At 47.9% G+C, this 25,955-nt stretch overlaps 1 protein-coding gene across 2 annotated transcripts in view; it reads left to right on the top strand.

The window, feature by feature from the left end:
- Positions 1 to 25,955, top strand: part of EPB41L5 (erythrocyte membrane protein band 4.1 like 5) — a 1,262,314-nt gene that overhangs the window by 437,596 nt on the left and 798,763 nt on the right. For both annotated transcript variants that reach the window (XM_078682077.1, XM_078682078.1), the window contains exon 5: positions 16,417 to 16,495. In XM_078682077.1, coding sequence (XP_078538203.1) covers positions 16,417 to 16,495 — 79 coding nt within the window. The remainder of the gene's footprint in view (positions 1 to 16,416; positions 16,496 to 25,955) is intronic.

The raw sequence follows: 25,955 nt of genomic DNA, 5'->3' as shown, positions 1-25,955 counted from the left end.
CTTACCCAAAGGGTGCACCTTGTGAATGTTCCCCCGTCAGGACCAGACTCTCTCAGTCCTATACAAACAAAAGAGTGGAATAATCGTAATATGCTTATCGATCCCATTTTGCGGGGCGCCAGGGCCTACTTTATTAGCCATCCCCATCAGACGTCTGGTGGGACTCATCTGTATCACCCGCAGACGAAGCAACCAGGAGGCCAGAGGGTCCCGCCAGATCCTCTACTGGTTTTGTGGGCGCTGAGCATCCATAAATGCCTTTTTTAGGCACATAAAAGCGTCTGAATCCATGCCATCCTCTTCAGGGCATTTCCGTTTTGAGTCTAGGGCGCTAGTGGAGGGCTCACCTGGCGGTAGGGGCTTTTTAGACCCAGTCTAATCTTCCCTCGCCGGGGGGAGGGGTTGCTGGCTTGAGCGTGAAGTTGTTCAAGTATCCTCTCCAGGGGCGCACGCACTTCAGACACCGCCTTGAGGATAAAGGGGTCTATCACCTGACAGAAGTGATCCTTGATGGGCAAATAGGTGATTTCCTCCTCTTCCTCCACATAATATTCATCATAACCTGCCATAGTTAGAGCCATGCATGATTATGCACACAATAGGGCTGACGGTAGGGAGTAAAACCCTTCAATAAATGATTGACTGTAGCAATATATGGGAACTGAGCCCTGGGACCACTGCTCCCTACTGGGTAATGAGGGTATAACTGCCTGGGCCGGTCCCTGTATGTGAATTAATGTCCTACCCGCTTTACTGGTGTTTTGCTCCAGACAGGGGCTCTCGGTAAGTTAACCCGTTGGGTGCTGGTGACGGAACCACTCCGTCACCAGCCTCTGGCGCGCTGTGCTTGTGATGGAGTGGTTCCATCACGGCCCGGCCGCCACGCCTACGCGGTAGCGATTTCGCACCTGCGCTGAGCGTTCCATTGAGCGGGCGGGGCCATGACGGAGCCACTCCATCACAAGCACAGCGCGCCCGAGGCTCGTGACTGAGTGGTTCCGTCGCGAGCATGATGGCGCCGCGCGGCCCCCCCTCCCCCCTAGTGCTGCGGTGGAATTACCGCCGCAGCCAAGGGGTTAATGCCCAAGCGCTAGCAGCACTAATCAGATCTTCCCCCCCCCACGAGAAGCGATGGGTGCAGCTGAGCAAGTCTCCTCTCTGAGTGTTAGCAGAGGAAACGACTTGCCGGCTTCGCGGGGTGGGGTAACGTACTCCAAGCGTGCAAAGTGACGGGCGCGCGGACCCCTAGCAGCGGGAGTGCTGCGCCGTGAGCCTCTGTACACAAACGCAGCCACGAAGGAGCGAGAAACACTCCTGCGGCCGTGAAACCTGTAAAGAAAACAGAACTGGGCGCGTTAGCCAAGCCTGTTTTACAGCAATGCGCACACAAGCAGAAAACTGAACAATAACACTGCAAAGAGCCCGTTTATATCAAAACGAAGAGAGGGTCAAAAACACTTATCTGAATGCTGTTGGAGCAGCGAAGAAAGAGGAGTATAGAGCGTCCCACGAAGGAAGTTATTGGTGTTCCTGGCGCAGGATTGGCTCATGGCTGTTGGACCTTTTTCTCTCACAATGTCTCCTTGCATCATGGGAAATGTCGTTTTTCTTGCTGTTATATAACTTTGGTAAAGCTGCTGGAGCAAAATAAACTGAGAAAGAAAACCCTAATCTGAGCCTCCGGTCCTGCCATAGAAGTTAACTTTTTTGGTTGTGACTCGATGGAATGAATGAATGAAGTGGGATTTACACATGCGCAACTTAGCCCCATGGGCGTCAAGGCGCCTAACATTAATCTAGCTGAGTCAAAGGATGTAAGGAGCTTACTGATATGCATTAACAAAGAACCAAGTTTTCAGAGCCTTCCTAAAAAGATCCAATGAGGGTTGTGACTTGATCTCAAAGGGAAGTGAGTTCCATACTTGGGGTGCCAAGATGGAAAAGGCCTTGCTCCCCCATCTAACCCTCATGGAACGAGGAACTACCAGATGATTAAGCTCCGAGGAGCGTAGGCACCTACTCGGAACATATAGAGTAAGCCGAGATCCCAGAGCATCAGCAGGACCAGCCGTAAGAGCACGATATGTAAGGCACAGAAGTTTAAAGGATACTCTCGAGATGATAGGGAGCCAATGAAGACTCTTCCTTGCCATGGTCACAGACGACATCCAGGGCAAGGCCAGAACAAACCGTGCCGCCGCATTCTGTACAACCTGTAAGCGCTGTAGGAGGCCCTTGTTGGCTCCGGCATACAGGGAGTTACAGTAGTCAAGCCTTGAGCCAACTAGGGCAACCACAACCTGCTTGCGTGCCTGTAAGGGGAGATAGTTAAGGATCCTCTTCAGAGTCCTAATAACACCCCAACAGGTGGCCACAGTTTTGTAAACCTGGGCCTCCATGGAAAGCCGGGTATCAAAAATGACCCTAACGTTCCTCGCCGATTGAGTGGGCATAGGGCAGTTGCCTAAAGATGGAGGCCACCAGGCACCAGACCATATGTCCTGGTCTTTACCAAAGACCAGGACCTCTGTTTTGTCACCGTTCAACTTTAGAGAGTTGAAAATCATCCACTCTGCAACAAGTTGCATAGAGGACCTAAAGTTAGAAGCGGTGACAGTCACAGAGTGGGTCAGGGAGACCATGATCTGCGTGTCGTCAGTGTACGATACTACCTCCATCCCCTGAGATCTTACAAGTCTAGCAAGGGGAGCCACGTAGATATTAAACAGGGTCGGACTCAGTGCCGACCCCTGTGGCACCCCACATTGCAAGAACTTGGCAGGGGAAAGGAGGTCACCCAGCATCACACGCTGCTCTCTTTGTTGTAAGAAAGAGCTCAGGATACTGAGGGCAGGTCCTGTTACTCCTGCCTCCCTTAACCTGGATGTTAATGTAATGGGAGACAGGGTATCGAAAGCTGCTGTTAGATCTAACAATACTAGCACGGTGGTATGACCCAAGTCTACTTTCCTACGTATGTTGTCCGTAACCATAGTCAAGGCAGACTCCGTGCTATGCAGCTTTCTAAAACCATGCTGAGACCCATCCAAGAATCCCGAGCCATCCAGAAAGCGAGAGAGATGTCGATTTAGGTGGACTTCTAGCATCTTAGCAGGGGCCGGCAGGAGAGATATGGGTCTAAAATTCTGTAGCATTCCTGGGTCCAGAGTAGGCTTCTTAAGCAAGGGTTTTACTATGGCTTTCTTCCAGGCTGCAGGGAAAATACCATGTTCCATCGCATTATTCATGATTTTCAACATGGGAGGAAGAATAGTATCCCTGCAAGCCTTAAGCACTTTCAGAGGGACCGGATCTAAGGGAGAGGCAGATTTAATTCCATCCAGCAGGCAGTTCAGTCCTTCCAGAGAAAGCGCCGGAAAGTGATTAAGTACCTGGGGAGGGTTATCTACCCCAGCTTCAAGATGTCTAACTCGAGCGGAGTCCTCTTCACTCAGGAAACTCCTCTGAGTTTGCAGTGCCAAATAGATATCGTCTATTTTTTAAAAAAAAGAAGTCCGAGATGTTATTGCAGAGCTCCTGTGAGACTACCACGGGGTCAGGGGCCTGAAGAGAGCAGAGAGAGCTCACGATCTTGAAGAGCTCTTTGGAAGAAGTAGGAGAACGAATTAGGTTGGTGAAATAGTCATGTTTCTCCTTTATGACTCTGCTTTTATACTCTCGTATCAGGCGCCTGTATACTTCCCGATCAGTTGGGTCCCAGGATTTACGCCAACATCTTTCCTTCCTTATACATTTCTGTCTAAGGAGCCTCAGTTTCCGTAAACCAGGGGGCTGTGGGTTTTTGTCGCGCAACATATTTAAGTGAGGCAGGGGCTAGCTCATCCGCCGCTGTGGAGAGAGAGTCAGCCAGTTCTTGTGCTGCGATACAGAAAAGGGGGTGGTGATGAACAGAGTGTCTGAATTAAGCAGACCACTCTTACCCAGTCCAAAGATCAGGGCTTGATCCATCACCGTTATTTATCTCACTGCCCCATCCCAGCTCAGAACCTGGCTATATGCAAATTAGTCTGTCCCTGGCCCAGTGCATCATGGGAACAGGGCAGACCAAACTACCAAGCCAATTCTTCACCAGAAAGGAGACAAGCTACCGGGGACCGGTTTCTGGCATTTCAGCCTCTTCGGCCCGGCTTGCTTGAATCCTGATGGAGCAGTGAGAAAGGGACTCATGTCTGAGTATACCCTGCCACACCTATAGTGGCCAAAAACGATACAGAAAAGGGGGTGGTGATGCACTGGGACAGGAACAGACTAATTTGCATATAGCCAAGTTCTGAGCTGGGATGGTGCAGTGAGCTAAAAAACGGTGATGGATCAAGCCCTGATCTTTGGACTGGGTAAGAGTGGTCTGCTTAATTCAGGCACTCTGTTCATCACCACCCCCTTTTCTGAATCATTTTGTCCACCATAAGCGTGGAAGGGTATACTCAGATGTGAGTCCCTTGCTCATTGCACCATCAGGATTCAAGCAAGCCGGGCCGAAGACGCCTGAAATGGCAGAAACCGGTCCCCGGAAGCTTGTTTCCTTCCCAGTACAAGAATTGGCTTGGTAGTTTGGTTTGCCCTGTTCCCATCATGCACTGGGACAGGAACAGACTAATTTGCATATAGCCAAGTTCTGAGCTGGGATGGTGCAGTGAGCTAAAAAACGGTGATGGATCAAGCCCTGATCTTTGGACTGGGTAAGAGTGGTCTGCTTAATTCAGGCACTCTGTTCATCACCACCCCCTTTTCTGAATCATTTTGTCCACCATAAGCGTGGAAGGGTATACTCAGATGTGAGTCCCTTGCTCATTGCACCATCAGGATTCAAGCAAGCCGGGCCGAAGACGCCTGAAATGGCAGAAACCGGTCCCCGGAAGCTTGTTTCCTTCCCAGTACAAGAATTGGCTTGGTAGTTTGGTTTGCCCTGTTCCCATCATGCACTGGGACAGGAACAGACTAATTTGCATATAGCCAAGTTCTGAGCTGGGATGGTGCAGTGAGCTAAAAAACGGTGATGGATCAAGCCCTGATCTTTGGACTGGGTAAGAGTGGTCTGCTTAATTCAGGCACTCTGTTCATCACCACCCCCTTTTCTGAATCAGTTCTTGTGCTGCATCATCTACTTTCAACTGAGATGTCCTATTTACAGTCGGAACAAAAGGTACAAGTCCCTCGTTCGTAATATTTCTAAAATTTCTTTTAAGGCATTTCTTAGTGATAACCAGGTTACCTTCCATATTGGGCATATTTAGATATATTGGTACTGCCAGATGATCAGACCATACTATCGGCACAGGAATGCCGACCGTTAGCCTGGTGTCATTAGAGAACACACCATCAAGGGTGTGACCCGCCTTATGCGTCGGGAAAGACACCCTTTGGACCAGCTCACCTGCGTCCAGGGCATTAACCAAAGAGCATGTCTCCAAGGATGACCGATCGTCTAAATGGAAGTTCATATCACCAAGGACTGTAAAGGAAGATCTCCCAAGGTATGGTTCCATAATTCTGAATAGTTCAGGGCAGAAATTAGCCCTGGGTCCAGGTGGTCTATACACCAAGATTCCGGTAAAAGAGATCGAAGAGGCACATGTAATGCAAAAGTATAAAGCCTCAAAGGAATCCGAAGGAACTGACAGAGGTTTAATAGTACAGGAGAGGGTGGTTTTATAAAGGACTGCTAATCCCCCCCCCCCCCCCTGCGTCGCACTCTATCTAACCTATGAAGAGTATATCCTTCCGGTATGGCCAGAAGAAGATCATGACCTGAAGACTCAGAAGCCCAAGTGCTTCCCTCTTTAGTTGTTTACAGAATATTTTGTGTAATGTTTCTAAACTAATGGGATTAACCTAAATTCTGGAGAAACTAGTGTAGAGCTTGAAGCCCTTTCAGGCTCTCCTTACAGCCATATTTTTGTATATATGTACATCTTGCCCTAAATGTGTTTATGAATGTTTTGGTGCATAGTGAATCTGACGGTGTTTCACCAATAATGTTATCGTAGCTGTAATGTTAGTTCAGTGGTAGGGTCTGCTTGGAAAGTGCTCTGGCACCCCTAGGTCTGGTTTGCCTTATATGAAGCTGCACATAAATAAGTCTCGCATTTTCTACTTATGAGAGGTCAAAATAAGACTATGATTATAGTGTAATAAATCATTGTCACTGTTTCGTATGTAATTTGCCTTTTGTCATTGCTGATCCTTCTTTTGTGGGTTTGGGTCTTTCTGATAGTCGTTGGTTCTTCACTATTAGAATATCCCCAGATGCCAGCCTGGATACTGAATATTTTTCAGCTAGCCCCTATGTGCCAGTAAGTGGTATTGTGTGGCTTTGTGTTGGCTTTGCGGTTGAGCTGACTGCTGGAGCTGCACGTAAGCGCCATCCAAATGCTCTGTCAGTTATTTGTTTTCTCACCTTTGTATGTGGATCTGGAGCTGGATCCTAACCTTTTCTAATCAGTTGACTAGTATTTTCTCCAAAATATCTTTGCATTGTGCAAATGAACACATCCTGTCAAAAAACTATAACATTTCTATTGTGTTGCTACTTCCCATCCTCCCCCTCTTGTCCGTGTTGCGTCTGTCCCACCCACCCCCTCTTGTGTGTGTTGCTTCCTCTGTTGTCAACCTTGTTTCGTCCCTTGCACCCCCACCCTCCCGCTGTCCATGCCCATCCTCTTAAGTTTATCCATAATGTCTCCGATTCAGTACAAATACAATGGTCAGATGAACAATTCATTAAAAAAGTGTGCTACAGCGTTATACATTTTTGCAGCTGCAGCGGGAGTAGGACACTTCAGACACTGATTTTTCTTTTGAAGTGCTAAATCAGTCCTCACATTTGCTGTCCAATTACAAAATTAGAGCTATGACATGGCCAGTGCTGACCTCGTCATAGCACTTTTATTTACTTTCCGCTGTGTTGCACAGTGGATGTGCTGCTGTGCAACATGGTGAACACATTAATAAAATCAATAGTTCTTGCATAGAGAAGACCTGTTGGCTTTATCAATGCTTCTTGAAAAGGAGATGGGCTACAGGGCCCTTACCTCGAGATCTGACCAATCTCCAGTCAGATGCTTCCAGACTGGATTATCAAGATGAGAACACATCTAGGTTACAAGGACCTGGAATTTCAGGATAGGACTTCAGTGAGAGACTTGTCCTGATCAGGCAATCCTCAGAACAGTGAGCATGAGTCATAAGGTGACCCAGTTGTTAGACATGTCCTGTCCAAGATGGCCTATGCGCTAGGCCTTTCAATACTTGTCATCCCTAAGCAAAGCAAACTAGATTGGGTATGTGCGACTACATAAATATTGCAGATAAATCAGTGAAAGAATAATGCGTTTGGCATTACACCTTATGATTGGCTTTACGCATGCGGGAAGTACATTGAACATGTGAACATCGACAATTGACCCACCTGTTCATTCTGAATGTAGCAAACTGATGACTTTTGCCACATACATAAGACTGTGACTGATTAGTCAGAGGGGCCCATAGAGTGCGCCTGTTTACTGAAATTTTGATACCCGGACAGGTCGCCATAGTGGTTCAAATCTTCAAGCAAGTCCAAATCCCAAAAGTGGGATCCTAAACTTCGAACTATACTATATGAGCACGCAGGCCCACTATGCCTGGTTCTGGATAGCGCAGCTGCAGTATATGCCACAGGTTGCGGTGGAACACTGGTTGGCACATCCCATACCCATAGATGGCGTGTTATATGAAACCGTGGGGACTAGGAACAAGATGCCGTCGACCCTTACCTGTACGATTGTAGCTTGGCAGCACAAAAGGCGCTTGCTGGATACGCCCATGCTCTATTCTCCACTGCTGCCCCTCACTTATTATCCGAACATGCCGCTCCTGCAGGCAGTCATTTTCCATAATTTTAAGAAGCGTGCATGTATTCGCAAATGTAAATGTAAATATAGTAGTACTTGTATAGCGCACAAATCACCCATTAGGGTATCTCGGCTGTTGTACGCATACCGCTGTGGAACCCTTCCTGGCTTTTCCCTGTGAAGTGACCACTCCTGGGCACCCCCAAGGTGAAGCCAGGCATCCTAGCGTTGTTGGGGCCGTTGTGGAGATTAAGCAAGCTATTGCCCAGAGTTGCAGAGTGGGACCCATGATTAGAATAGGCACGAGGCGAGAATTATCAGGTCCGAGGAAATTAAGCCCAAGACCCGCCGAGGCGGGAATTGAACCCTGGTCCCAGGCTAGACCTCTGCATCAGGGTCTGCTGCTCTAACCATTGAGCCACACTTCTCCACATGGGGGGACTTATACCATAATGGGCAGTTTCGAACCCTGGAACAGATGTTCCAAGACGCACAACAGACCCCAATGGATACTTTTTTGTGTATCCGACTTCGACAGGGGATTCGTACATTGACACCAGATTTCCCAACCGAGCCACAAATATTGACACCGCTACAACTGATGCTGCAATCTGAAAGACACGTTAGTGATAGATTCCTTACCGTAGAATATCCCCAGGTGTCAGACTGGATCTGGAAAATTTTGCGTAGCAATAACCCTGCGCGCCGGCAGGCGTCGTTCGCGACTCTGCGTTCGTCGTCTGCGTTGTTGGCGCCAGAATGACGTCGTCGGAGTACTTAGACGCCACCCATGCGCGCTGACGTCAGTTCTTCTTTTTTCCGCGCCAGCTAGCGCAGATCCGGAGAAGCCTTAGTCACTTTTTGACTAAACTTTTTTGATCTTTTGATCATTTCTCATCTTGAGTCTTCGACTCAGACGGTGCCGGTAGGGATGCCCGGGTTTAAACCCTGTTCCAAGTGCGACCGACTGATGTCGGTTACCGACCCCCATCGCCGGTGCCTCAAGTGTTTAGGCCTCGACCACGACTACCGCACCTGCTCCAACTGCCGGGCCCTGACGTCGAAGGCTAGGCGGGAGCGGTCCCGCAAGCGGCTCGAGCTCCGGCAGTCGGCCCCGCGCCGCTCCAGGTCCCGGTCCCACAGGAGGTCGAGGTACCGGTCGCGTGGTCTGAGTCCTCGCAGCTCCGGAAGTGGACATCGGTCGTCAGGATCCAAGTCCTCAGGCAAGAGGCATGAGCGGTCGGAGAGACGTCATCGTTCATCTGACCCACCCCGACTCTCGCACAATGTGGCTGGGGGGGTAGGGTGACACCACCCACGCGGCTCTGACTGAGTCGCAGGCGTCGCCGCCTGCCCCACACCTTTGGGTCCCTGGGCATGACGCGACGCCAGAGGAGATCGAGCAGTACCTCATGGCCATGAGGTCCCTCCCTTCTCCGCCGGGTCCCGTGGCGCCTCCGAGCCCAACGGCCCCGGCTGGAGGCCCTAGCGGGTCGGGTGCTTCGGCCCCGACGCCGGCGGGTGCTTCGGCGCCGCCGGTGACTTCGGACCCGGCGCCGCAGGACCTCACCGGATCCGCTTCCGGGTCGTCGCCGGTCGACCTCACGACCTCACCGGCGCCGGTCCCGCAGGTGTCGCCCACTGTGGACGCCGTCCCCAATCTTCCCTTCGGTCCGACTCTGGCGCCGGAGCACCGCCGCTGGGCGCCACTTCCGACGGCCTTTGGAGATTTTTATTTCCATGAGGATGCCCCGTCTGTTGACCCTGTTCTACAGGAGACGGGTGACAAAGGTGATTGGGAGGGGTCTGCGGACCCTCTGGCACAAGAGTGCCAGTCTCAAGAGGACTGGACTTTTGAGCTTGGGGAGGCCAGTGGTATTGACACTTCGCCAGACACTGGATTTGTCTCCCCTCCCACCGTGCCTACTGAGGAGGGGGCTGCTTACAGTGTAGTGTTGACGAGGGCGGCCAAGGCCTTAAACCTTAAGCTGCCCGTCGCGGCCGTGAGGACTAACCTCCTCACTGAGGTCCTTAAACCGCAGGCAAGCTCCAGTGAGCCTCTGCTGCCGTTTAATGAGGCCTTGTGTGACGTTCTTGTGGGCACTTGGTCCAAGCCCGCCACAGGTCCCCCTGTGGATAGGAACAAGGCCAGACGCTACCGCCCGGCCCCGTGCGAGCCTTGCTTTTTGTCCACCCATCCCACCCCCGAGAGCCTGGTCATCCAGGCCTCTACTTCCCAGACCGCATTCCCGACGGCTCCGCCCGATCGGGAATCCAAGAGGTAAGAACAGTTCGGAAAGAAGGTGTTCTCGTCGCTGAGTTTGGGACTGCGGTCTGTCAATACCGCATGCCTCTTGGGCCGCTACACCCACACCCTGTGGGACACGGTCGCGGACGTGCTGCCACAATGTCCGGAGGAGGTCCGGGCTAAACTGGCCCAGCCCTTGCGGAGGGTCGAGATGCAGCGTGATATTCCATCCGGTGTGGGCTGGATACCACGGACTCACTGGGCAGGGCGATGGCAACGACGGTGGCGGTTCGACGCCACGCCTGGTTGTGGACCGCCAACTTTTCGGCCGATGTCCAGGCCACTCTTCTGGACATGCCGTTCGATGGCCGTCGCCTCTTTGGCGACACAGCAGACCATGCGCTTGAGCGTTTTAAGGACTCCAGGGCTACGGCCAAGTCCTTGGGCCTCTCGGCCACACGCCAGCAATTGGGTGCCTTTTGCTCCTTTCGTGGCCACGGAAGGGGCGCCCCCACACGAGCTGCCAGCCACGCACCGCAGAATGTTGAGCAGCGCGGTGGCGGCCGTGGAAACCGCCTTAGCGGAGGTCGGGGACAACGGCGAGGCCAGTCCACACCTCCCCCCGCAGCACCTGCCTCAAAACCTTCCTAGTCCGTGTTTTTAGGCCCATGTGACGCCAGTGGGAGGCAGGGTTCGCCATCACCTCTTCCACTGGCGCACTCTCATGTCGGACAGGTGGGTGTTGCAAATCGTCCGAAGGGGCTACTCCCTCCCCTTGGAGGCGACCCCTCCAGCCATGCCACCGCAATTCCACCGCGTGTCGGGGATCACTTGCAACTTCAATAGGAAGTCAAGGCCCTCTTGGCCAAGGGGGCCATCAAGCACGTTCCTGGGCCGGAAGTAGGGTGTGGTTGCTACTCCCACTACTTTCTGGTACCCAAGAAGGGCAAAGGGGGCCTACGCCCTATCTTGGACCTACGGAACGTCAACGGCTTCCTCCGGAAAGGGAAGTTCAAGATGCTGACTTTGGGTCAGGTCTTAGCTGCCCTAGACCCTGGAGACTGGATGGTAGAGTTGGACTTGCAGGACGCTTATTTCCACATCCCCGTCCTGCCGGCCCACTGTAGGCCACGAGCACTTTAAGTTTACCCTGCTCCCCTTCGGCCTTACCAGCGCCCCACTGGTGTTTACGAAAGTGATGGCGGTGGTCGCAGCTCATCTGCGCAGGTTAGGGGTGTCAGTCTTCCCCTACCTCGACGACTCGTTGTTGAAGGCGGGCTCGCCCCAGACAGTCGTCCGCCACCTCCAGACTACGGCCGACCTCCTGCACTTGCTGGGGTTCTCCATCAACGTGCCGAAGTCACACCTGTGTCCCTCTCATAAGCTCCTCTTCATCGAAGCGGTTCTAGACTCTGCGCAGTTTCAGGTTTATCCTCCCGAACAGCGGGTTCGGGATATTCAGGCTCTGATTCTGATCTTTCAGCCTTTATCCCGAGTCTCGGTCAGGTTGACGCTGCGGCTTCTGGAGCTGATGGCCTCCTGCATCCTTCTGGTGCATCACGCCCGCTGGCGATGCGGGCTCTGCAGTGGGACCTGAAGTTTCAGTGGGCCCAGCATCAGGCAACTTGTCCGATCATGTCTTGATCTCGGAGGGCACTGCAAGACAGTTGCAGTGGTGGCTCACGGACCGCGATTGGGTCAGTGGCAGATCCCTCTCCCTACCCCACCCGGAGCACGTGGTTGTGACTGACGCGTCCCTCCAGGGCTGGGGAGGCCACGTGGAAGAGGCGGAGATCAGAGGCCTCTGGTCTACGGCGTAGTCCCGGCTCCATATCAACCTTTTGGAGCTGCGGGCGATCCGACTAGCACTGCAGGCATTCCTCCCGTAATACCGGGAGAGTGTAGTGCAGGTGTTCACAGACAACACCACCGCCATGTGGTAATGCAACAAACAGGGCGGGGTGGGGTCGTGGACCCTATGCCAGGAGGCTCTGTGCCTCTGGCAGTGGCTGGAACATCAGGGCGTGACCCTGGTGGTTGAACACTTGGCAGGCTCTCTGAACGCCAGGGCGGACAAACTCAGCCGTCGGTGCTTGATGGATCACGAATGGCGTCTGAACTCGGACGTGGCGCAAGGCCTCTTTCAGCAGTGGGGAGAGCCTTGGTTAGATCTATTCGCCACAGAAGAGAACGCGCAATGTCATCAGTTCTGCGCGTTGGAGTTTCCAAGGCGGCACTCGCTCGGAGACGCTTTTCGTCGCGAGTGGAGTTGCGGTCTATTGTACGCCTTTCCGCCTATACCACTTCTGCCCAGAGTGCCGAAGAAGATCAGGTGCGACCGGGCCCAGGTTATCCTTGTGGCTCCAGACTTGGCACGAAGATACTGGTATCCCGAGCTACTCAGCATGTCAGTCGATCCCCCGATTCGTCTGCCTCTTCGGGAGGACCTTCTGGCGCAGCAGCAGGGGACAGTCCTTCACCCGAACCTGTCCAGTCTCCACCTACAAGCTTGGAGATTGAGCGGCGGCAGATGAGGCCATTTGACTTGCCTCCTGAATTCTGTAATGTCATTCTGGCAGCCAGGCGTCCCTCCACAAAGTCGGTATACGCCTGCAGGTGGGACAGATTTGTGGCATGGTGCACAGCAAAGGCTGTGGATCCTCTCTCTGCGCCCCTTTCTGAGGTTCTCCTCTTCCTTCTTTCTCTTGCCCAGCAGGGCTCTGCTCTGGGCACTATCAAGGGGTACCTTTCTGCCCTTTCCGCCTTCTTAAGGCTACCTGATCAGCCTTCTTTGTTCAAGTCCCCTATTGTAAATAGGTTTTTGAAGGGAATCACCCACATGTTCTTCCTGTTCCTTTCGTGATGCCCCAGTGGGACTTGAACCTTGTTCTTGCTTACCTAATGTGTGCTCCCTTTGAGCCGCTCCATAACTGTTCTCCGTCTTCTTACTCTGAAGACTGCTTTCCTGGTTGTCATCACCTCTGCCAGGAGAGTGAGTGAGCTCCAGGATTTTTCTTCCACACCTCCTTTCCTCACTGTTCCTCCAGACAAGGTTGTGTTGCGGACAAGACCTTCTTTCCTGCCCAAGGTTGTCACGGCCTTCCACATCGGGCAGTCCATTACCTTGCCCACCTTCTTTCCGCCTCCGCATCCCTCGAAGGAGGAAGAGAGGCTCCACCGTCTGGACCCAAAATGTGCGCTCTCTTACTATCTGGATTGCACACGCCAGTTCCGGGTGGATGACCAACTCTTTGTTACGTGGGCACTACGAAGGGAAAGGCGGTGCACAAGCGGACCATCTCTCGGTGGATCATCTTGTGCATCCAGGCATGTTACTCCTTGGCTAAGAAGGAGCCCCCTGTTGGATTGCGGGCGCATTCCACTCGGGCCACGGCGACTACCACTGCCCTGGGTCGAGGAGTGCCCTTACAGGACATTTGCCAGGCAGCTACGTGGGCCTCGCTGCGCACGTTTGCAAGACACTACTGCCTGGACAGCCAAGTCCGGAGGGATGGCTTCTTTGGCCGTTCCGTCCTCCAGGACTTTCTGGTGTGATTATTGGTTCGCAGACCCACCACCGGGGTTGGTATTGCTGGGATATCTATTCTAAGGTAAGGAATCTATCACTAACGTGTTCCTTTCAGATGCACAAGTTACTACTTGTGTAACGATATTTCTGTAAGAGACATTAGTTAGTGATTGATTCCTTACCGACCCACCCATCCTCCCCGTTCTGCGAACAGATATCTAGGGTTAAGGTCATCCCCTTTCAGGGCCCTAGTTTCATGGCACCAGTGTTGGTTCTATCATGGCTCTGCGTATCTGGCGCGGAAAAGCTGTGTATCGGAACTGACGTCAGTGCACATGGGCGGCGTCTAAGTACTCCGACGACGTCATTCCGACGCTAACGACGCTGACGACGGACGCGGAGCCGCGAACGACGCCTGCCGGCACGCAGGGGTATTGCTACGCTAAATTTTCCGGATCCAGTCTGACGCCTGGGGATATTCTAAGGTAAGGAATCTATCACTAACTAATGTCTCTTACAGATATATCATTACACAACTAGTAACTTGTGCATATGGAACAGCTAGACGGCTACTATCCTTGATATACCGTACAGTGCACACCCAAAGAGTGGTCCAGGATGCAGTGACCCGTATAAAATGGGGAGAGGAACTGGGCTTTGTCCTGACTGATGAACATTGGGAATTTTGTTGTACGCAAACTGAACAGGTATCAGCCAGTAGTAGGCTTAGAATAATTCATTATAAGTTTCTACATAGACTGTATTATACGCCTGCCAGAATGTACAGATTTGGCCTAAGAGACTCGAATAGGAGTGAAAGATGCCGGGCTGAAGGCGCAGATTTTCTCCATCTGGCGTGGGAATGTCCAGGGGTATATACTTACTGGGAACAGGTCTTCCAAGCATTGGTGGAGATGATAAAAGTGCAAGTTGGTCCTACCCCATTGATGGCGCTATTAGGCTATGTTAAACTAATGCGTGCAGAGCCCCGTAATTTTGTTGCGTTAGCATTGCTCCTGGCTAAAAGGAGAGTGGTATGCCGCTGGGGGAGAGGGCGGGCGCCCAAATTCAAGACCTGGGTTGATGATTTGTTAACTTGCCAGGAAAGACATGGGACATATGCTGAACTACTGCCAGTAACCTCCAAGCCCAGAGACATATAGGCCCAGCTGACATGCTATCTGATTGCGCACCCACGAGACCCCACCTGAATAACCCTGATGGTGTATCCATGATAGGGAGGTGGGAGGCTGTGGTATGGGAAGTAGTAGAACTGTAAATGTACGCCACGAAGGGTGGAGTTAAGAATGTATTGCTTCATGTAGGAATGTGAACAATGTACGCAATCAACTGTGCAACGTTTGAGATGGCGAAATGGTAACGTTACAGCGTAGTCTGTCTCTGGTTATTCTGTGAGTTCTGACGAAAGGCCCAGAGGGGTATTATCGCTACATGTATACAGTGTTTGTATCATACAGACAAGAGAGGATAATAATTCCATGTGCCAAAAAAACGAATTGACTTTCCCACTGTACCAGTTATTTGTAATGTTAGACTATGAGCTGATGGATTGTATGAGCAACATGATTGAAAAACCATTAATAAACAGTTTAAAAAAAAAATCCAAATCCCAAAAGTAGCACAATAAATGTAGGCGAGCCTTGCCACTTTCCTTCTGAGAGTTTGTGAGGACATCAAGATGTCCCTCAGTCTTGCTTCCTGTCCCCTACTGAGGGGCTGATTCTACAGCTGATCCTGATGCACCCAGAGTTTCTGTGGTTGTCGGCAAGACTGCAACAGATTGATGCATTAAAGGAACCCATGCTTTGACTCTGTGGCACTCTACCAGCTCCCACTGGCTGACCACCAGTTCCGCGGAGGCCTGCAGTTGGTTTCTGCCAGTGGGTCAGCCCACAGCTCAGTTTATGCCTCCTGAGCCGCTCCGGGTTAAGCTCCGACTTCGGAGCCAACTCCACGCCAGGTACCACGAACTATGTCGCTTCCAGCCACGTTGACATCGACCCCAATGTAGAAAACGCTGACGGACGGACGGACGGACAGACACTCACTCACTCACTCCTTTTCGGCAGCACTGAGGAGTGGCCATTTCGATTGGAAGTACGCATATAGGTTTGGCTGGCTATATCACTATGGCCAGCCTGACATGCGCATTTCAAACCACTCCAACACAGCTGGGTTGGACAGCAGGCACAGGCCTCCACTGCCTTTTGGAGCATTGAGGCACTCTGCTCCAGCCAATCCAGATGCTTCTCATGCTGTTTCACAATAAGAGATCAGTATCTGGATTGGCTAAGGTAGTTGGCTGGGTGACGTCACCTCACGCTCTGAGTCTGGAGCCATGTAATGGAGAGCATCAAGGACATACTGCTGGATAAGGTAGGTAACTTTTATTTTTTCTTTCTTTGATGTTTATTTTAATGTAATTATATAATGGAAGTGTGTTTTAATGCATGTAGTGCCCCTCTGTATATTTGTCACTAACCTCCACTGCAGTTGTTGGCAATTGTTTAAAGATTTGGAAATCTAATAGAAGTTTCACCTGCCACTAGGAGCATGTTTCTTTAAAGATATGTATTATTTTTGGTTTTGAGACCAACGGGAATATTGTAATTAGAGATATTGTGCTGCACCTTATAACTGGGCAGCGATCATATTCCATTAACTTGATGCCTTTTTGCACAGCAAGGAATAGTAATACTATTAAATATTGATGATTTGTTACATGGAATGGTCATCTGATGCAACCTATAAATTTATTTTCTTAGTTGGCCCACCATACTGCCTTCATCTACGTGTCAAGTTCTACTCCTCTGAACCAAACAATCTTCGTGAAGAGCTGACAAGGTACTTTGAACCAAATGCTGATTTCAGATCTGTTGCTCATATGCTGTTTAGGGTCAAACCTGGAGCCCATTTACAATTCTCAGCTCCCTACTGTTTTACTGAGATTGATACCGGACTTGCAAAGACCGATGTGTTTACTCAGTCTTCAGCTTTTGTACAGAGTCCTGAACCAAACACGGAACACCGCTGTGTCCATGGCAGTCTTGGGCAGGCCGGTACCACCATATTGTAGAATATGTGCCATATAACGTGGACCCCTTCATCTGGAGTTTTCACAACCACGAAGGATGCAACATTGAGAGATTAGTAAAGGATGCTGTTTTATTTGGTTCTGGTAAGGAAGTGAATCGAGCCTTATAACTCTGAGGTCAGTCTGGTTAGAGTAGAAGATAGCTGCTGTTAATTTGTGATGCAAGACTTGAGCCCTCCTTATTTATTTGAATCATGATGGGTTTGACTCATGTAGCTGATTATGAGAAATGGGTCTTAAATACCATGGTATAGATCAATAGGAAGAGTTGATATTAACATGAAACTGCTTTTTTAAAGAGCCTTATTCAATGTTTTGTCTTTTCTTTAGAGTTTACACTAAAACAAATTGCTTTATATAATATGTCATTGAATGTAGTTTCATGGAATGTTAAGGGTATTAATTCTCCAATCAAGCGTCAGAGAATCCTAGCTCACTTAGCTAAATTGAATGTGGATGTGGCGTTCCTTCAGGAAACTCACCTCAGACATGGAATCTGTAAAGCTTAAGAGAGGCTGGGTAGGTGAGGTTTTCTTTTCACAAGGTGATGGTAAACGAAATAGTGTGGCAATTTTATGTTGTAAATCTCTCCCCCTCACCCTCATTTCCCAAGAGTCGGATACTAGTGGCAGGTGGACGCATGTCAGGCTATCTCTCAGGGGTGTTCCAATCTCTCTCCTTAATGTCTATGCTCCCACTAATGGTGAACCTCTTTTCTGGGCTGAATTTTTTCAGCATATTACCCGATTTGTGGATGATAATTTCATCCTAGCTGGTGATTGCAATCAACCCATGGATCCTTTCGTTGATAGATATTCTGAGGCCCATTATGTCCCCAACAAAACGCACGAGCTATTTACTGAGGCTATTTCCCAACATAAGCTTATAGAGACTTGGCGACTTTGTAATCCGACTTTAAAGGAGTTTACCTTTTACTCTCCCTCCCACAGATCCCAGTCACGGATTGACTACATTTTTGGTTCACATAATATTGCTCAAACTCTCACTGCTGCAGACATTGGCCCAATCTTATTGTCGGATCATGCTCCTGTTTTAATAAGCATTGATTTACTTCCTAAAGCTGCTGGACCCAAAAGATGGCGCTTCAATAACACTCTCCTCTTGGATCCTAAATTCACCACCTCTTTTACTGCTTTTTTTGATGAGTTTTTCCTCTTTAATGATGCACCTTCTTTGCCAAAACATACTATATGGGATGCCTTTAAGGCTGCAGCCCGTGACTTTATTCTTTCTTATGTGGCAAAGAAACGCAAAGCTGCGCGTACATTCACCAGAAACCTTCTTTGTGACGTTAAGAGATTGGAACACGCCTACTTTACCTCTCATTCGCCAGATAGCCTGACGGCCCTTGTCGCTGCTAAGGTGAAGTTCAACGAGAAATCTACAGAAGATGCTTCATTATATCTGTTGAAATCCAGTGCTAAGTTTTATGGTGATAGGACCAAGGCTGGGAAAATTCTTGCAAATTATCTCAAAGTGAGGCATAACAAATTAAACATTGAATCCATATATGACTCCAACTCTGTTCTCAAGCACACGGACGCTGGCATTCTCACTGAATTTTCCCTTTTCTACAAAACTCTTTACTCTTCCGAAAACCAGCCCACTCCTCAATCTCACAGTTCTTTTCCACTATCCAGAAACCCGAACATTTTCCCCTTGACCTCTCTCATCTGGAATCTGACATTACTCAGAGGGAACTACTCACGGCACTCCAACACCTTAAATTGAACAAAGCCCCTAGGCCAGATGGTTTCACCGTCGAATTTTACCTTCATTTCTCAGTTACTTATCCCAAAATTCCATTCTCTTCTAGACACATTTGCTACTCTTGGCAGTTCCTCAGGGTCTTTCTCTGATGCCCACATTTGCCTCATACCTAAAGAAGGGAAGGATGCCAAACATTGTAAACATTATAGGCCTATTTCCCTAGTAAACATAGACTACAAAATCTTCGCTAAATCGTTGGCAGCACGACTGGACCTTTTGCTTCCCGATTTGTTGGGTGAGGAGCATTCTGGTTTCGTGAAAGGTCGCTTCATCACTGATAACACCAGACTTTTATTTAACATCTTATCGAAGTCCTCACGTCTCCATATCCCCTTGCAGCGATTGCCTTAGATGCTGAAAAGGCATTTGACAGGGTTGAGTGGCCCTATCTCTTTCATACTCTTGATTGGTTTGGCTTCGGTCCCAGATTTATTTCTTTGGTCTCCCTATTGTATTCCAGTCCGCGCGCAGCAGTCTGTGCGAATGGTCAGGTCTCTTCCTATTTTGATCTTGGCAGAGGTGTTTGCCAGGGCTGCCCACTCTCCCCCTTTCTTTTTAACCTGGCTTTAGAGCCTTTTTTGTCCAAACTCCGTCAGAATCCTAACATTCAGAGTTTCCAGACAACACAATCCCACATTAAACTTGCTGCTTATGCAGATGACATTTTACTCTTCATTTCCAATCCCACAACCTCGATTCCCGCTTTTTGGAGGAAGTACGGAACTATTCCCTGATCTCTGATTATAAACTCAACAACGACAAGTGCGAGATCCTACCCTTGACTAAGTTCACTTTTAAACTTGACTTTAGCGCCTCTAATTTTACCTGGAGCTCCTCACATATTAAGTATCTAGGCCTGCACGTCACTTCTTCTATCCCAGAAACCATTTCTCTCTTTTTAAATAAATGTATCCAGAAAATATCAGATTTAACAGCCAGGTGGCACCCTCTTTACCTGTCTTGGTGGGGGCGCCTTGACACAATTAAAATGATGTTATCCCCTATAATTCTTTACACTATTTTCAATATTCCCGTTTCCATACCTTCTAAATTTTTAAAGAAAATTAATTCGATCTTGTCCTCCTTTTTATGGAATAATAAAAAACCTAGGATCTCCCTCGCCAGATTGATTCGCCCCACTTCAGAAGGCGGAGTTAACTTACCCGATTTTCCAGCATACCAAAAAGCTTTCCTACTGCGCCAAGCTTCTTTTTGGTTAAAGGACCCCACCTCCCCCTGTCCCCTTTGGGCTAAGGTTGAACGCCTTTCCCTATCCCCTTTCTCCTTTGCTGAATATCTCTTTCTCGCGTAAGCCCTCTTCGGTCCCTACCCTCATTCATAAATATACCACCAGACTGCATTTATCTTCTAATCCTCCTCCCCCTGTTACTATTGCTGATTTCCTTTCCTCCTCTATTTGGCATAATGCACATCTCTTAATTCATAACAAGCCCTTTTATTGGAAACCCTGGAGACAGAAGGGATTGGTCTGGGTATCAGTTATTCTCGAATTCTGCCTTTTTACCCTTTTCAACTTTATGCTCTTCCTTCGATCTACCTGCATCCTTTGCTCCTAAATACACTCTACTTAAAAATGCAGTGATGATGATCTACACCCGCCTCTCACAAACACAGGCTCCTCCCTCCTCTCTCGCCCCGGCGTCACGACTTCAGTCCCTCCTGCTCACCATGTCCAAAGCCTCTACTATTAAGTTCTTACATGCTATTGATTAAATTAGGCCTAAGTCCAAGGTGGAAGAGCAATGGGAACATGACTTTGCTGTATCTTGGCCAATATCCGTGTGGGATGGGGTATGGACCAAGATCTGAAAATCATCCAGAGCGGCGTCTGATGCAATCTTTGTTTTTTGTATATAATAGGTTGCTCCACACGCCCTTTACCCTTAACAAGCGCTTTCCTACTGTTTCAGATGTTTGCTGGTCGTGCTCCTCTCCACATGCCACCTTGTTTCATATGTTGTTCCTTTGCAAATCTGTACATGTTTTCTGGATACAGGTATGGGGACAAATTAATGTGACCTTCCATACTCTCATTCCCTTTTCTCAGACCCACATCTTCCTTGGAAGCCTATCACCGTGTTGGGAGGAAGTAGAGCTAAATGTTCGCATTGTTGATCTACTGCTTGCTGTTGCTTTCCAACAAATTACTATCAATTGGAAAACTTTGTCTAATATATCCCTTAGGGCGTGGTGGTACAATGTTTGTCATAACCATAGGCTAGATACTGCTTTTGTTTTTCCCATCCAAATGGCAGCGAGACGAGACGACTTATGGCTTCCCATTACGTTGTATTTGGATAATTGCGATACTCGTTTGCCTCGCCCACACCCCGCCCAACAGGAGGTTTTTAAACCCCCCTGAACGCCCTTTGCATTTCATCTCTCCTATTTTATTACCTGTTATGCATACTTTATTACTTATCGTGTTTAAGTTGCTGTATTTTCTATATTTGAATTTATTGCCCATGATGAACTTTTGTTAGTGACTTTATTGCAATGTTTTTTTTTCTGATGTTTTTGTTTTCTTTTTCTTTTTCCTTTCTTCCTCAGTTATCCTCGCACAATTTATGCGCTATGTATTGATACCTTGCTTTTGATTAATAAAATTCTTTTGAACTTAAAAAAAAGAGTTTACACTAAAATAGGAAACGACGAGATTACATGACTGGTAAATGAGACAAGGGAAGAGGGCATAACTGGTTGCCTCAGTAGCAAAACTCTACCTTGTTGTTTAAGTTGTTTGGAGAGAGACTACATCAGATAAACGAAAGTTTCCATGTGTCATGACTCAGCACAGCTGTGAACAAATGAAGGTGCACTGAAGGGAGCAATTAGGGTAGGGCTGGTATTGAAGTAAAACAATATGTAACTGTTTGCCTTACAGTGTCAAGCTGATTATCTTACCTGCTATTTAACGATTGTCTAGCCCAAAATTAATTCATAAGTCTGCTAAACGCATATAAGCAAATTGGTGGGTTTTTTTGGTTTATTTTTTTTAAACAACAATAAGGTTCTACATTTGACTGTCGTTTTGAAGCAGTGCTATTGATTGTTAAACTACTTAATTTCTATAGTTAACTAAAGTTGGTTGTCAATTGTAGTTCCAGATCAGCAGGAATATGTTTGTCCATTGGCGTGGAAAGATTGCACTTCCAAAGAATTGGGAATTCTTAATTGCATTGATCTGTTGGTCATTTTTGTGAACGCAATATGCTCTTGCAGACCATATTGGATGATGGGAAATGATGAAAGGAAGAGTAACTGGGCATTAGTGAGGTAACAAATGGCAACTAGTTACTGTATCCACAGTTCACGATTCAGTGCTTGAGGGAAGGATATGGTCTTGAAGAGATCTGTTGGGGTGGAGGTTGAGATAATCATCATTGTTTTTGACGGATTTACTCTTATTGGATAGTAATCTAGTTCTGTATTGGTGTATTATGTAGAATAAAGTGGTGGACAAACCGGTTGCATTTAAAGGAGTTGATTGCATTGGTTATTCATTTGGGTAGAAGAGAAAAGATGCAGGAGATAATACATTTCTTTGCCATTGATGCTCCGTGGGAAACTGCCCTTGATATTCAGATTAAAGTCAAGTTTAAATCGCTGCCATTTGAAGGTCTTAGAATTCTTTTACCTTCTAGATTAGATTTATCAACAGTAGCAAGACTTTAAGCTGTTTCAGACAGGATAGCTAGCACTAAGTCCTTGGCAACAATTCCTCCTCTCTAGCAGGAAAGTGAAGTCTCGTGGGAGTATCCAGGGACCAAATAAAAGGTTCCTCAAGAAAAAACAAACGTTGCTGGGAAGGCATATGGTATTATGGAGTAGCAGCAGTGACAATACAAGTTTAAAAGCTGAATTTTAATTATTAGTTAATCCCTTCACCAGGATGACCAGACACATCAGAGACATGAAGGAACGTACAGAGAACAAAATAAGCCAATTGATGGAACATTTTAGAAGTGCCTAATTTAGGTATGTTTCTGAAATGAGACCGTTGGACCGCTCTAGAGAGGTTGAGGAATGTTTTCAAGTGAACTAGGATGAAGGTTGAATTACCCAGACAATAGATTCATGGAGATTGAAAGAGTGAATGAAGCTCTACAGATGGGCAACATAATTAAAACCTAATGAGAGTATGGTGCAACCACAATTATAAATGTGGTTATTCTGGAGCTGGTTGACCACAAGGGATAGCCCAAACGGGACAAAGTAACGGAATGCATGCCCTCTTATTAGGAGCTTGCAGCACCATTGCTCCGTTTCTCCATGCACACATGCGAGTTGTGGAGTACCATAGGAAAGGCCGGCCAGTGTATTTTGGCACACTTTAATATAATTTAAAATATAGGGGTTTGATGACAACTACAACCTTAGCTGTGTCAGCCTTCTGAAGTGGGTATGCTAGCCAATACATGCTAAACCAAATTTCCAAAGTTTTATGAAACCTGTTAGAAAAATCCAAAATGCATAGTTTCAGTATGTTGAGAGCAACCACATTGAGGTGTTGCTTTTCTTTTAATATGTTTGGAAGTCAAATAAGCAGACAGTCATTAAGTTATGTAAACTTGTTTGTGAACTAGTATATGCCGTGTAAACGATGGATGACTGTTATAATTGACTCATGTCTTTCCTTACTCTGGCTGTGTCTTCCCTATTGCTCAGCTGGTATGTGTGTTAGAATGCCTGATATGGCGACGATTTAAAGAACCTATGCGTGAAGGAAAGAGTCTGTGTGTGAAGGAACTATTAAACCTACAAAGAAAATAAATTGGAACTTGTCTTTAAAGGAGCCTACTGCAACTATGAACCTTACTTAAAAATATTGGAACTACTGTGAAGATTGCTGCCATCCTACTACCTTGGAGTTGCTCTTTCCCAGCTGTTCGGTCTACCGTCGTGGGACAAGCTGCTGTGAGCTGTCCCCTGGGTTATTGTGTACATCCTGAATGGGGAGCTTGTCCTCTGCTTCGGGTTAAAGGAGATAATTTTGGGAAAATTGGCACCGCTGGAGTGCCGCCACTCTTGTTTAAAGATGCAGAGGCTGGGGTTAACTTTCAACCTGCGGTTTATTTCCCAAGTGCTCCACGGTGTGTTTTTAGCCTGGTGTGTTGACAGAAACTTGTCTACTGGATGCTGAGGATACTTAATTTTTGGCACCCCAGAGGAATATGCAGGAGCAAGTGTATTGTTTGGAAAAAAATAACACCCCTATGAGCCGATACATTTGTTTAAGCTGACTCTACTGGCCGTGTTTGTCATTTGGTGAGTGTGGGCCTTTTGTTTCTTTTTCCCTATTTACTTGCCAAATGTGGGTACTGCAGCACCATGGCAGTTAAACAGCTGTGAGTCATTCAAACTTCACAGCACGCGCAGGCTTACCAATTTCGAAGCCTTCTGATATGCCGCCATTCGATCCTTTTGACGTGTGCTCTCTCGCAATCTTCCCTCACTTCTTGGGCGTTAAGGAGCACGGTAAAGCCGGTAGCCACCCGGCGTGGCGTCACTTGTACGTGCTGCCATCTTGCGATTGGCATTGTACCCCACAGTGGATTGCAATTTCCAGCCGACTACATCTTTTGCCAACTGCGTTATCAATAAAGTTTTGTGAACATGGTTATGGTCGCTTACAGTTTGTCTCGTCGTGGGATTAGAAGGTTCATACTGTGCTGTCTTTCGCTGCAGTTGGTGTTTTCTACGGGGTACTGACATCCGGATGATGTCTCTTTTGGAAGGACACAGTACATCTTGGTTTACTTCTTACAAACTTTCTGAGACGCTAACCACGACAGAGTCTCTGCGCTACACTGCGTTACAGCCACATGAGCTTCGATGAAGACCTCGGGTGAGACATTGCTCACCGGAGTGAAAGATTTTTTTTTGTTTTCTATTACTAAATACTGTTTTGTGGGGGGGGGGGTGTTTTGGAGGCAGTGGGGCGATTAGGACCGCAGTTCTGGTTCATCGGGAAGTGTTTTTCCCTTTTGTGCTAGGTAGTGGGGACGTTTGGTGCTCTTATTCAGTTTTCAAGGGCGATGTTCACCCTATGGTATACCCTTTATTTTGAGGTTTTGCCCCAAGTATGTTTCTTAGGGATGTGTGAGATTGTAGGGTCTGATTCTTAGGTGACGCTGTGGGGTAGCAAGTATTCCTGTTATTTTAACATAGGGATGCATGTACCCTTATTATGCCCCAGTTATGTTACTAGAGTTTTGTTACTAGGGAGGTGTTCACACCATTATGTGTAGGTTGTGGTGCGGGTAGTGTTTTAGTTTGGTTTAATATACAGCTGCGTTCCCTCTTGTGGGGAGGTTGTGGAGTGTTGTAGTTGAGTGCTCCAGCTTAGTGTGGAAATTGTGTGAGCTGTGTGCTCCAGTTATGGGTTTTAAGAGGTTTTGGGAGCTAAGTGCCCCAGTTATGGATCATAGGGAGGTGTGTTCCCCTATTACGTGGACATTGTGGGAGCGAAGTGCCTCAGTACTGGATCATGGGGTGATGTTGCACTGTTAGGTGGAGGTTGTGGCAGCTGTGTGCCCCAATTCAATTTTAAGAGCTTTTGGGATCCAAGTGTCCCAGTGCTGGATTAGGGACATGTGTTTCCCATTTCATGGAGGTTGTGGGAGCTGAGTGCCCCATTTCTGGATGTTTTTTCAACTTTTGAGTGATATGTCAATGAGTGACATTAATGTTTAATTTAAATCTCCCCATGGGAGGGGGGTGGGGCTATTCTCATTGTCTTTATTTTTGAGAATGTAATGTAAATGGTTTTCTTTCTTCTTTCAGAATGCATTATATATATATTGATGTTTATATTTTCTTCCTTCACTTCTGTATTATTGTTTCCCTAAGGAAGGGGGATATGTTATAATTGACTGTGTCTTCCCTGTTGCCCAGCTGGTATGTGTGTTGGAATGGCTGACGACCTCATGGAATGTTTGGGTGCCTGGCTTGAGTGTAGGGTGTTAGTTGATGGCAGGCAGGCTGAGCGACAGGGAGGTCCCTCCTGGTAGGGTTTTATTCTATCTACCTTACTTCTCCTAATGAACTTAACCTGGAACTAAGCCCAAATAAATCTATCCTGTTTTGTACACCTGGCTCAAGGATCTTCTATTTACAACTATGACATTAACAATAGGCAGAGGGCCACAATGTTCACATTGTGAACTGAAAGTAACCTGTTCTCTTGTTGATCTTGGTGCGCTTTAGAAATTGATATTTACATAGCACAACCTGGATACAAGAAGCCTAGAAAGGGATAAGTCGATTAGAAATTGTAAATCTGTTTTGTAAGTTTCTTGGCAGGACTGAAGCGTATATATAAGTTTATTCTAATCAGTGCACCTTTGCCACATATGCTTGGCTGTCCCACAAAAACGTTTAATTTGTAAAAGGAAT

This window comes from Lissotriton helveticus, chromosome 3_1 (genome assembly GCF_964261635.1).
Source record: "Lissotriton helveticus chromosome 3_1, aLisHel1.1, whole genome shotgun sequence".
Classification (NCBI taxonomy): Eukaryota; Metazoa; Chordata; class Amphibia; order Caudata; family Salamandridae; genus Lissotriton; species Lissotriton helveticus.
Note: the sequence above shows the minus strand (reverse complement) of the source record. Positions and strands in the feature narration are given on the sequence as shown.